The sequence below is a fragment of the Rousettus aegyptiacus genome, unplaced genomic scaffold, assembly GCF_014176215.1.
Source record: "Rousettus aegyptiacus isolate mRouAeg1 unplaced genomic scaffold, mRouAeg1.p scaffold_m13_p_2, whole genome shotgun sequence".
NCBI lineage: Eukaryota > Metazoa > Chordata > Mammalia > Chiroptera > Pteropodidae > Rousettus > Rousettus aegyptiacus.
In genome coordinates this window covers 125,301,627-125,312,389 of record NW_023416295.1, presented here as the reverse complement: position 1 = coordinate 125,312,389, position 10,763 = coordinate 125,301,627, and the positions used below count along the sequence as shown (strand labels likewise).

General features: G+C 50.3%; 1 protein-coding gene across 7 annotated transcripts; it reads right to left on the bottom strand.

Annotated features, from left to right (window-relative positions):
• Positions 1-81: 81 nt before the first annotated feature.
• ARHGAP9 (Rho GTPase activating protein 9) lies at positions 82-8,392 on the bottom strand. 7 transcript variants are annotated; one of them, XM_016127706.2, is made up of 18 exons: positions 8,344-8,392; positions 6,769-6,969; positions 6,264-6,469; positions 5,102-5,326; positions 4,807-4,920; positions 4,506-4,610; positions 4,224-4,285; positions 3,991-4,081; positions 3,679-3,834; positions 3,447-3,545; positions 3,056-3,197; positions 2,867-2,974; positions 2,418-2,516; positions 2,164-2,241; positions 1,965-2,018; positions 1,583-1,717; positions 1,147-1,252; positions 82-530 (listed from the first exon to the last, which is right to left on the bottom strand). In XM_016127706.2, exons 2-18 carry the CDS (start codon positions 6,836-6,838, stop codon positions 359-361), a joined length of 2,022 nt encoding a protein of 673 aa, XP_015983192.2. In that variant the 5' UTR covers positions 6,839-6,969; positions 8,344-8,392; the 3' UTR covers positions 82-358. The 7 variants fall into 7 exon arrangements, 6 of the variants coding, with proteins under 6 accessions (XP_015983192.2, XP_015983189.2, XP_015983191.2 ...); XM_016127703.2 differs by lacking the exon at positions 8,344-8,392 and adding an exon at positions 7,409-7,567 and having other exon boundaries at positions 6,769-7,102; XM_016127705.2 differs by lacking the exon at positions 8,344-8,392 and having other exon boundaries at positions 5,102-5,218; positions 6,769-7,337.
• Between the last annotated feature and the right edge of the window lie 2,371 nt (positions 8,393-10,763).

Below are 10,763 nucleotides of genomic sequence, written 5' to 3'. Positions count from 1 at the left end.
GAGGTAGAGGCTGGGGGCTGTATACAATCTGTATATGTTTGGGGGGAGAATTTGTTAATGACACGGTTTCCTGATAATAAAGGACCTGCATCAGAAAGCCCTACTTTATGTGCTCTTATCTTGGGGAGCAGTGACAATGGAACAAGAGAAGCAGCAGTTAATCCTCCCACTTACCCCTTTAGAAAAGCTCCCTCACTGTGTCCCAGCCCCTCGGGTCACACTCACAAAGATGGAGATAGTCATCTGGGAGACACGGGATTTAAAGGGATGTCCTCAGAACACCCCTCTAACACCATACCACCAAAGGGTACTCAACAGGGACCACTGGAAATGCATTTTCTCTTCTTCCTTGGCCCAGTCAGGGGAAAAGGCTAGTGAAGTCGGTGAGCATCAACTGGACTAGCTGTCCAGGGTAGAGAGCATGGGCCGCTGGATCAGATGTCTCCTGCTCAGGCCGAAACAGGGTTGGTCCAAACACAATTCCCAGGTTGTGGGGGGTCATGCGGTTTTTATCTGAGTGTGTTATCACCCTGTAGACAGAGGCCAAGAGAAGGGGCTTTAAGGCAGCAGCTTTGCCACTTCAAATATAATTCTTCAAAGGTCCGAGCAGGGAAGAGTTCAGTCTGGGATCCTTCCACAAGGTGGCCAACGGAAACCAAGGAGAGAGCCTCAAGGGGGATGGAGATGGGGCCAGTGGAGAAACCTTCAGGATACAACTTGAAGGATACAACCACCTCTTTCCCAGCTTCAGAGAATGCCCCTAGAGTCCTCTCTGCTCACAGTTTGGGAGGCTTTAATTCAAATGTTTGTCTTCTCACAGAAGTCACTACCCAAGCCTAGCTCAGCCAACTAAGCCATCACCACTTTCCCAAAGGGAGACAAGAGGCAGAAGCAGGGGAGAGGTTAGACTTCTCTTACTCCTCACAGCACCCCTGGCTTTGTCTTGGTTCCCATTTCCCCATTTGATGCTGACTGATCAAAAATCTTTGATCCTCATAACATGTCCCCTGCACAGAAGTTGCCTGTTTCCTCAATCTCTTCTAAATTTACGTGTTTCCCTACCTTCACTCTATCTTAACAGAGTCCCTGCTGCATGCCCCATCCCACCCTCTGCCCACGTGAACAAAGAAATTCAGTCTTCCCAACCTGCATAAATGCTCCAGGAGGTACCGCAGGGTGTCATGGTTGGGTTTTGGCATTGAGACTATTAATTCTCGTATTTGAGATAGGCGCTGCTCTGATTCGGAGAGTGCTAGAGAGAAACAGTAATGGGAAGGGCAAGGGGGAGAGGTCAGGGAAGGTGCTAGGGCAGGGTGGGTAACTTATCACTCTTTCCCAGGCCCATGAAAGACATAAGTTATCCATCATAGCTTTCTTTTTCTGAGCTCAACTGCAGCCTTAGAATTCTTTTTCAATTCTGCCCTCTAAACATTCACAACCAGAGTTGGTACATGTGTTAGAAGTTATTTTCCATCTCCATGCTCAAGATGAGACAGGAGCATATAAAGGAACCTTTACTCTATTCTTTATTACTCATGCCTCCCCAATATCAAGCGTATTGCCCAAAGCTTCCATTCCTTACCAAGGGCAGCACGAAAATGGGGCAGCAGCAGTGAGGGTACCAGAGGCTGGGGTAGCTCCCTGAGAAAAAGCTTCAGGGCTCCAGTGACCACATGAATGTCATCCCACTCGGCACTGTCCAAATCTAACCGGCCTTCTGGAAAGAGAAGGAGATACAGAGGGGTTCAGGGCTCATGAAAGGCCAAAGGGACTGAGAGATCAGGTGTTTGGGAGAAGATCCAGCTAAGGAAGACCACAGGAATGTCTAGGGGTACATAGTGGGGCAAAACAGCAGAAGTGGGGATGGGGACAACCTTCCCAGGAGCAGGACATGGAGGAATCCACAGGAAGCATGGGGGATGAGGAAAACTTTTAAGGATCTAAGGGGCCGTCCATGTAAGTACCTTGTCCTGGTTGTTCTGGGAAGACATACCTCCCATCAGAGGTGACTGCCCGCTCTGTAACATATATGAGAAGAGATCAAGAGCTAAGACGTGCGGTTCCAGCCAGAAGACCTCCTCGTTCTGCCAGTTCCCTTGCACAGCATTGCCAACAATTCTGAGGCATGAGTTCTTAGTACCACCACTTGCTCACAGGCCTCACCTCTGTCCACCAGGAAGCGAAGTTTCTGGACCACTGCCAAGTTCCCACTCACCCGGTAAATGCCATCCACATCTAGACCTAAGAGATGAGGCAAGGAACACATAAGGATTTCCTTCTCTAATGTGTGTGGTGAGGTCTGGGGAATTCAAAGGTGGAGAGAAAAGGGCCAGAAGGAAGACTTGGGTAAGAAAAGTGGGGAATTCTAGGCCTTGGCCTGTTGGAAGGGGAGATTCTGGGGTCTCTGGGAAAATGACCTCTCTTATCCACAGCAGCAACGCAGAGCCGCACAAAGCTGGGCACAGTGTCCCCTTCCCTCTGGCACAGTGATTCCAACTGGCAGCCGAACACCTGGTCTGGGGAGGCACAGAAGTGGAGCCTGTGTGAGCGTCACCCATGGGAGCTTTTCTCAGTGTAGGTTTCACCCCAAAGTTGGGCTGGCCCTCCTGGCTGCCTGTTCCAAGGCTTGGGACAGGAGGTAACCCCCTCCCCTAACAATCAGCAGTAGTGGGAAAAGTGTTTCAGTTGTCTGTAGAAGTTTGGTTTAGTGGTCTCAGAAGACCTCTGACTTAGTTTTGGGAAGCTCAACTCTGAGCCTTGCTGAAGTTTTCTTAACTATGAAATGGGCCAATGCCCAGATCAGGAACGTGAAAACATCACAGCAAGCACGAAGGAGGAAGGTGCCAGCGGGCCCAGTCCACCTCACCTCGGAGGAGACCCCGCTCCTGCAAGCTTTGCAAGGGCGGTCTCTTTGCGATAAGCCGCTTTAGTTTATTCCGAACGCGGTTCTGCTGGGTTCCTTCCGGACAACGACCTGCAGGTGGAATCAGAGCATGAGCGCAGCTACCAGGAGACTCGCCCCCTCCCCATCCTGTCCCCCAGGCCCGCCCCTTACTGGAGCTCCTGCGGACACCGAAACGTAGCAGTGGCTTGGACAAGTGCTCTGACTCCTCTTCTTCGTCCTCCCCGGCGCTCAGCTCCCCCAGCTCCGCCGGTCCGGAGCATGACAGACGAAGCTCCAGGGGGTTCTCCCGATCCTAGACCCGGATGGGGGAGGCGGGCGGAGTTGGAGATTGGAAGAGGAGGGAAATCTGCACCCTCAGCTCGTTGTAAGGAGACCCTAACCGGCTGGAGGAGCCCAGGTCCCAGCACCATTCCAGGGCTCTACACCCACCTCACCCTGCCCGCCGCCACCCGCGAATCCTATCTTTCCTTTCTCATTCCCTCGGCCCTTCCCCTGCCGGAGCCGGTCCCGGCTCTGTCCCGCCCCCTCCCACCCGTCTCACCAAGCGCTCGATGACTGCCCGCAGAGCGTGGTGCCAGGCTCGCAGCTCGGTCTCGTGGTCTGACTGCAGCAGGAACTCGTGGCCAGGGACCGTTCGAATCTGGGTGGCCGGTGGGGAAAAGCCTTGGGTCAGCATAAAGAGCAGGGAGGCCGATAGAGAGAGACCGGTGCAGGAAACTGGGGGTGCACCTCGGATTGACTAAGGCTTTGGGGATGCTTGGGAGGGCACTCACGTGCAGGACGTTGCGGCGGCTGGACAGGTGGCAGCCGTGGGCCAGGGCCGCCCCGCGCAGGTCCACGCTGCTTTCGGGTCGGCTACCCGCTGGTCCCTGGCAATCAGGGGAGAAACTGAGGCCACGGCTCGGTTTCACCCACTGCCTCCCTCTCGCCTGATGGACGGCAAGAACAAGGGAGACTGTGCTCTTTTCTAACTCCTTACCTTCCTCTACACCGCCCTCCCCACCTCCAGCGCCACAGTTGGCCTGAGGCAGGTAGAATTGTGCCCGAACCCCTCCTGCACTCACCCTTCCCCCACTCACACTCACCCAAGCTGAGGAGGGTGCGGTAGGCGGTGGCTCTCGGTAGAACACTAGGCTGTTTCCCGTTAACACCACCCAAGACGGGCCCCAGTTCTTCCTGCGGGGGTGGAGGGGTCATTGGTACTAATGCAAAGGTCATTTAGAATCACATACGGAGGGAGCTTTCCCAACACTTAGCTCGACCCCTATGGTTGCAGTCTGACAGCCCAGGCCCCCTCTTTATTCCCAGCTCTCCTCACCTGAGCTTGCGCCCGCCCTGGGCGATTTTGGTCACGTTGAGTGGGCCGGACTTTTCCACCTCCTGGTAAGTGGAGGGAAGGGTATCAATGTCACCCAGTGCTCCTCACAGCTACCCTGGCTTTCTCTAGGGGGTCTCCTAGGAGCCAGAGCCTTTCAAGTTGCAGGAGAGGCTGGGTAAGTAGGATACCCAGAAAGAGGAGGATGATTCTGGAGGAACAGGAGTTGGGGGTGAGGGCCCGGCAAGGAGAATCTTGACATTCACACTAAAATGGGATACTTACATGGGGGTCGTCCAGAACCTGCGGCAGTGGCCGAGGAGGCTGCCAGGCTGAAGGCTGGTCTGAGGGTTCCAGCTGGGAGGTGCGTTGGCGGAGGCAGGGTGAACCCTGGGGGAGGGGATTGACGAAACAGGTGGAGGAAACTCTAACTTGGGACTCCCTGGCTGTGGGGTGCGGATGTGGGTGATGGGAGGCGGAAGGGGAGGAGGGAAGTAATAAAGAATGGCTTGCATAAAAGAGAAAACCGTGAAAAGATGGTTCCCCCCCCCCCCCGCATGTGATCCGGAGGAGGAGGGGATCTCACCTGGGGGTTGAACAGTTCTGGGGGCGCTGTGTCAGATTCTGAGCCCTTTGCCTGAGGTTGAAGAACACTGTTGTCCCTATTCAGGGTCTGTGTCCCCTCCATGGAGCCAAGGTTCTGGGGGGAGGGGGAGGAAGTAAAGCTACATCCCAATATCACCTCAACCAGATCTCAGAACCCTTTTTTAGATTTTTTTATTTTCTGAGAGCCCCAGAAAGAAAACACACTACTTTGGGGTGCGGTAGGGGAAAGGAGGAGATTGAGGGACCAAAGGAATGAGCAGGAGAGAAGGTCTCACCGTATCTCTGGTGCGAGTGCGGCGTGGGGGCTTCCAGGACTTGCAGCCAGTCAGCGAATTTATGTAGAAGCAGCGTCCGGAGTTGTGGTCCAGGTGCTGTTCCCAGGCGTCCAGCCTCTGCAGTGGGGGGGATGCAGGGCTTAGGGGTGGGGACCGGGGACAGCGGCGAAGATCCACCAAATTACAGTACACAGGGGGCTCTGACATGAGGGGCCGGGGTCCTGCCTGCAAGGAAAGGGGGAAGAAAGAAGTAGTTATTCTTCCTGTGCCCCTCCCCAATCTTTTCTCCACCTAAACACCTCCTCCGCTCCGCCACCAATTTTCTCACCACCAGATCCCGGCTGGGGTGACCCAGGTACTGGAGGAGAAACCCAGTCCCCAGCAGGGTTTTTTTTTCAACTCCCTTACAATCTTCTTTGCTCTTCTCCTCACTTCCTGTTGCCAACTTCCCTCCTCCCCCACCCCACCCCCAACCCAGGGCCGCAGGAAAGGGGAACAGGCTTTTTGTGGGGGGGGGGGAGAGTGGTAGTTGAGGGGGACGCCCCACCCTCCTATCCTCCAGAGTACAAGGAGACAGAGAGGAGGGGCTAAGTGTGAGGAGGGGACATTTTTCATCCACTAGAAAGTAAGAGAGGGGAGGGTCTGAGTCTTAGGGAAAAGCAAGGGAATTACATCTCTAGAGGGGACTTGCTGGTGACTTGAGCTGGCAAGACAGGGCACAGGACTAACTCTGCCTTGGACCAGGAGTCAGGAGGACGAGAGAGAAAAGCATACCCAAGGTCGACCTTCTTTAAGTCCTGTATCATCATCTGCCATGTTCCACATATCATCAGGATCTTTGCTACTTGCTGTCCCTTAGCTAGAATTCCTTCTCATCATCTAATTTGCTTCATGACTTTCTCTGCCTTCTCCTTACTCAGATTCAATTAAATGTCATCCCAGAGATGCCTTCCCAGACCATCTCAGTCACTCTCCACCATATTTACCTTCTTGGTAACACTTCTCAGTATCAAGGGTTATCTTACTTATTTGTTTATGTGTGTTGTCACCCCATGGGAATCCCTTAAGAGCAGAGAGACTGTCCAGTTTGCAATTGTGCCTAGGACAGGATCCAGCAATAAATATCTGTTGACTGCTGATGCTTAAGAGAGCTGTGACTCACCATGTTGGCACTGGCCTCTGTCAGCAAGTCTTCCTGGGAGAGAGATCTTCCGCTTGGTCCTTCCTGAAAGGGCTTCAGGAGGGTGGGCCTCAAACTGGTAACACTGACACTCCTACACATTTTAGGGGGAAGAGGAGGAGGCTGTGGAGATGTTGCCTGGACTCTGCCTGGGGTTGCTTGAGACAGATGCAGCTCCTCCAATGGCCCTGGAAACAGAAAAATGGAGAGAGAAGGGGGCAGGTGATCAGAGGTGTGATCTCAGTTGGGTACCTCATCCCAGGGGCTCAAAGAGAAGACAAGAGCAGGGGAAGGCTGTGAAAAATAAAATGAGACCACAAAGGCTTGACACTAGGAGTAGAGGCAATGAGGACACCACAGTGAGGATGAGCAGTAGGCTGATCACAAGAATATAAGAGAGATCAGCAGAAGCTTGGGGGAGGAGGAGCCTTCCAATAATTCCCATAAGCCAGGGAGGTAGAAAGGTCATGGGGGAGGGCTTACTTACCAGGACTCCAGAGGGATTGTCTGGGGGTGATGGTGGTTGAGGTCTGTGGAGAGATAGACTCCTCTGTCATGTAGGCAGCTGGGACAAAGATGGGTCGAGAGGTGGAAGGTGCTCCCAGGTGCCTTGCCAACCACCAGTCTGAGTTGGTCTTTCGAAGCAGTAGGAATCTGTCCCCTTCAGCCAGAGACACCCGCCGGCCATCTGCCGTAGTATAAGTGAAGGCATAGAGGGCGCAGAGCCGGGACCCCCGAGAAGAATTTCGGGGCCCCAGCCCTAGGCTCCCCCAAGTAATTGGCCACCACTGGCCTGAAAACATGGTGTTCAGTACTGTTACCTGTGGGAAAAAGGGGTGTTGGATATCTAGAAAGGGATGGGACTGCTTACTTCCATGCAGAGAGACATGGAGCTAAGAGCAGCATTGGGGGAAGGTAAGGACAGGAACCCTGGGGTGAGAGGAGAGGGTAAAGCAGAGGGCCTGGGTAGGGGTCAGTGACAGGTTTAGGGGGCTGAGAACTCCTGGGTGATGTGACTGCTGAGGAAGTTTATAAGTAAAGTGACAGAGGATGTGGTCAGCAGGGCTGTGAGGCCAGCGAAGCAGGAAATCAGAGGATAAGGTTTAGTTTGATTTTCCTCCAAGTACCTTTTGGGGCCCATCAGAAGATCTAGGGGCAGGAGGAGCTATTGCTAGGTGGTGGTGGGACTCTTGAGCTAGACACAGGAAGACGAGGAGAAAGAATCAGTTTTGAGACAGAACACAGGCAAAGAGAAATGAGTTAATGACAAAAAAAAAGTTTGTAACCCTTTATTAAATTTACACAGTCATCAACGTTTCCATTACCAATCACCTTAGACCTAAAGCTGCATGCTTCCTGTGTAGAGTCAGAGAGATACAGAGACAGAGAAACAATAAGACCAAGTAAGAGAGAGTGAGAAAGTGGGTAGGAGAAACACAGAGGACATGTTTTGGGGAGGTGGGAAGCCTTGATACAATCCTCTGTACTTAAGCCTATTGGGCAGGCCGTACTTTAGAGCAGAGGTCCCTAACCTTTTTGGCACAAAGCAATAGTGCTCCTATGAGAATCTAATGGCTGATGATCTGAGGTGGAGCTGAGGCAGTGATGCAAGCACTAGGTAGTGGCTGCAAATACAGATGAAGCTTCATTCTCTGGCCTACCAATCACCTCCTACTGTGCAGCCCAGTTCCTAACAAGCCACGGACTGGTACCAGTCCATGACCCAGGGGTTGGAGACTCCTGCTTTAGAGTGTGGGTTCACTCTTTCATATCTTTTCTGCACACCTCCTATGTGAAAGAAACAGTGTTAAGCACTGGAGATAAGAAAGGGGAAAGAGACATAGCTCTTGCCCTCTTGGAGCTTAAGGACAGGTCTTAACTAATGACGCAATATATTTATTAATGATAGTTGAAGCAGAGACTATAGACAAGGAGTACAGGATGCTATAACAGCATGTGGGGTGGATGGAAGACTGATGTCAGCTTCTCCCTTGAAGGTGGGAACCGACCTCCCTTGTCCATTGCCAGAACTTTAAAACCCACACCTATTCTTCCTCCTTACCTGACCACTCCTTTCTTTCCCCTTCTCTCAGTTTCACCACTGCACAATGTGAGGCTTTCTGTTTGGCTTTGGAGAGGTAGGGTAGAGAGTGTTCCTCCCCCTCGATGACATCAGACAGCCAGCTTTCCTCCCCTGACATGTGGTCTGAGGGCTAGGTTGCCAGTACTGGGAGTCTGCCTCAGTATTCTTCCTCCCTAGTTTCCTCCACTTTTTTCTTTCTTTCTTTCTTTTTCTTTCTTTCTCTTTCTTTCTTTCTTTCTTTCTTTTCTTTCTTTCTTTCTTTCTTTCTTTCTTTTTTCTTTCTTTCTTTCTTTCTTTCTTTCTTTCTTTCTTTCTTTCTTTTTTAATATTTAACTCATGAATTTTATTATAGTCATATCCAAGCCCACCAAAAAGTGGAGGTAATAGTAGTTCTTTCATAAAATTATTTTTCCCTCAAACCAGGTACAATTCAAAATATGTAGTCCTAATCAGGAATACTCCTTTTTTTTTTTTTATGCCTACAGCACCTTGTCTTCCTAGGTGGTCTCTCATCCAAGTGCTAACCAGGCCCAGTCCTGCTTAGCTTCTGAGATCAGACATTGGGCTTATTCAGGGCGGCATGGCCATAGACCATGGACTGTGGCTCCATTGGGGAATGAACCCAGGATCTTCTGTGTGTAAAGCACACGTGCTAACTGTTACACTATGGAACCACATCCAGGAATGTTCCATTTTCAAAATGTGGAGAATCCCACCTGTCAACTCTTCCTCTGACTTCCAAAATAGTGAGCAACTGCATCCATCCATTCATTCATCTGATGTTTGTTAAATGCTCAAATCCCATCCTTTCCTGTTTTCTTTGAAGCTATCGCTCCTACGCTTTACTCTTTATTGACTCCTTACTTTAGCTTTTAAATGTAGCCAAGTCTTCCCCATCTTTAGACAAGCCTTAACTGTGCTCTCCAGTTACCACCATATCTCTCTCTTCCTTTTTAAAATCAAACTTCCTGGAAGAGTTGCCCACACACAGGGTTCTTCATTTCCTCTCCCCTGACTCCCTACCTTTCCAAGGTCACTCCTCACTAGGGTCCCTTGACTTTGCACAGACACTTTGTAGTCCTTATGTTGCTAGACATCTCAGCAGCAGCTAACACAATTGACTTTTCTCTTCTACAAACACTACAGGTATCCCCCTAACCTTTCTAGCAGTTCCTTGTCTGTTGTATAAAAGACTTTCCTTTGCTTATTCTTAAACCCCAGAGGTCTGTCTGAGATCCTGTGCTCTTTGTACTCTGTACACCCTAGGTGGCTTTATTCTCTCCAGCTCACATGACCTCCATTATGCTGCTCGGTGCCATATCTCCAGTCCAGTTCTTTATCTGGAGCTTCAGTCAAATCCACTGTCCACTGAAAAACTCCATGCGGGCATTTCACAGGTATTACAAACACAGTATGTTTTAAACTGAACATGTCAGCGTCCCTAAAAACCTGTTTCTCTTGCAGTACCACTATTCGGTTAAGTTTAAATTCAGTAATAGTTATAGAGTCTTACTAGCACATGTGCCATGCAGGAACTGTGTGGTGGGTATTGTCATTTAAGATGACGATATGGTCTCTGCCCTCTTATAACAACTAAAATACAGTATGATAATCACTATGTTAGGGAAAACAGTCTCATCCGTTGGAGCACCCAAAGGGTGTACTCACTTGCTCATGCCAGAAACCTGGCAGCCAACTGTCATTTCTTGTTTCCTCACCACTCATATTTAATTGGTTACTAAATCTACTCTACCTACTTCCTTTAATCCCTAGAACTGCCACCCTCTTTAGCCTGGATGATAAACCTCCTAACTAGTCTCCTGGCATATAGTTCTGCGCCCCACCAGCCCATTCCCGACACAGAAGCCAGAGTGACCTTTCTAAAACACAAAAAATGCCCTGCCTCTGCCCTAACTTAACCTTTCAAAGGCTTCTCATTGCCCTCAAAGTCCAAATTTTATTATATGTTTTACAGTCTTTTTGCTTTATTCCAGCCTTCTCACACTCCCCACCACAAACTCTATACTCCAGCCACACGCTAGTTCTTCACACTCCTAAAGTTCATTGAGGTCTATGGTTCTTTGCATATGTTGTTTCCTCTGCCTGAAACAATTCTTCTCTCCACTCCCACTCATCTTCACCTGGCTAACTCTTATTCACCATTCAGATCTCAATCGAAAGGTCCTTTGTACAAGAAAGCCTCTTTTAACTCCTTAGAATTGGGTAGGGTCCCTAACTAGGAGTTCCCACAGCAAGCTTGACATCCTCCATTATAACTTTCATCATACTTTAATGATTATTTGATTATCCAACTCCCCAGGAAGTCTGTGAGCTCTACCAAGTTAGAAATGTGTATCTATTTTGTTAGTAATTCTGTATCTTCAATGCCTTGTACATTT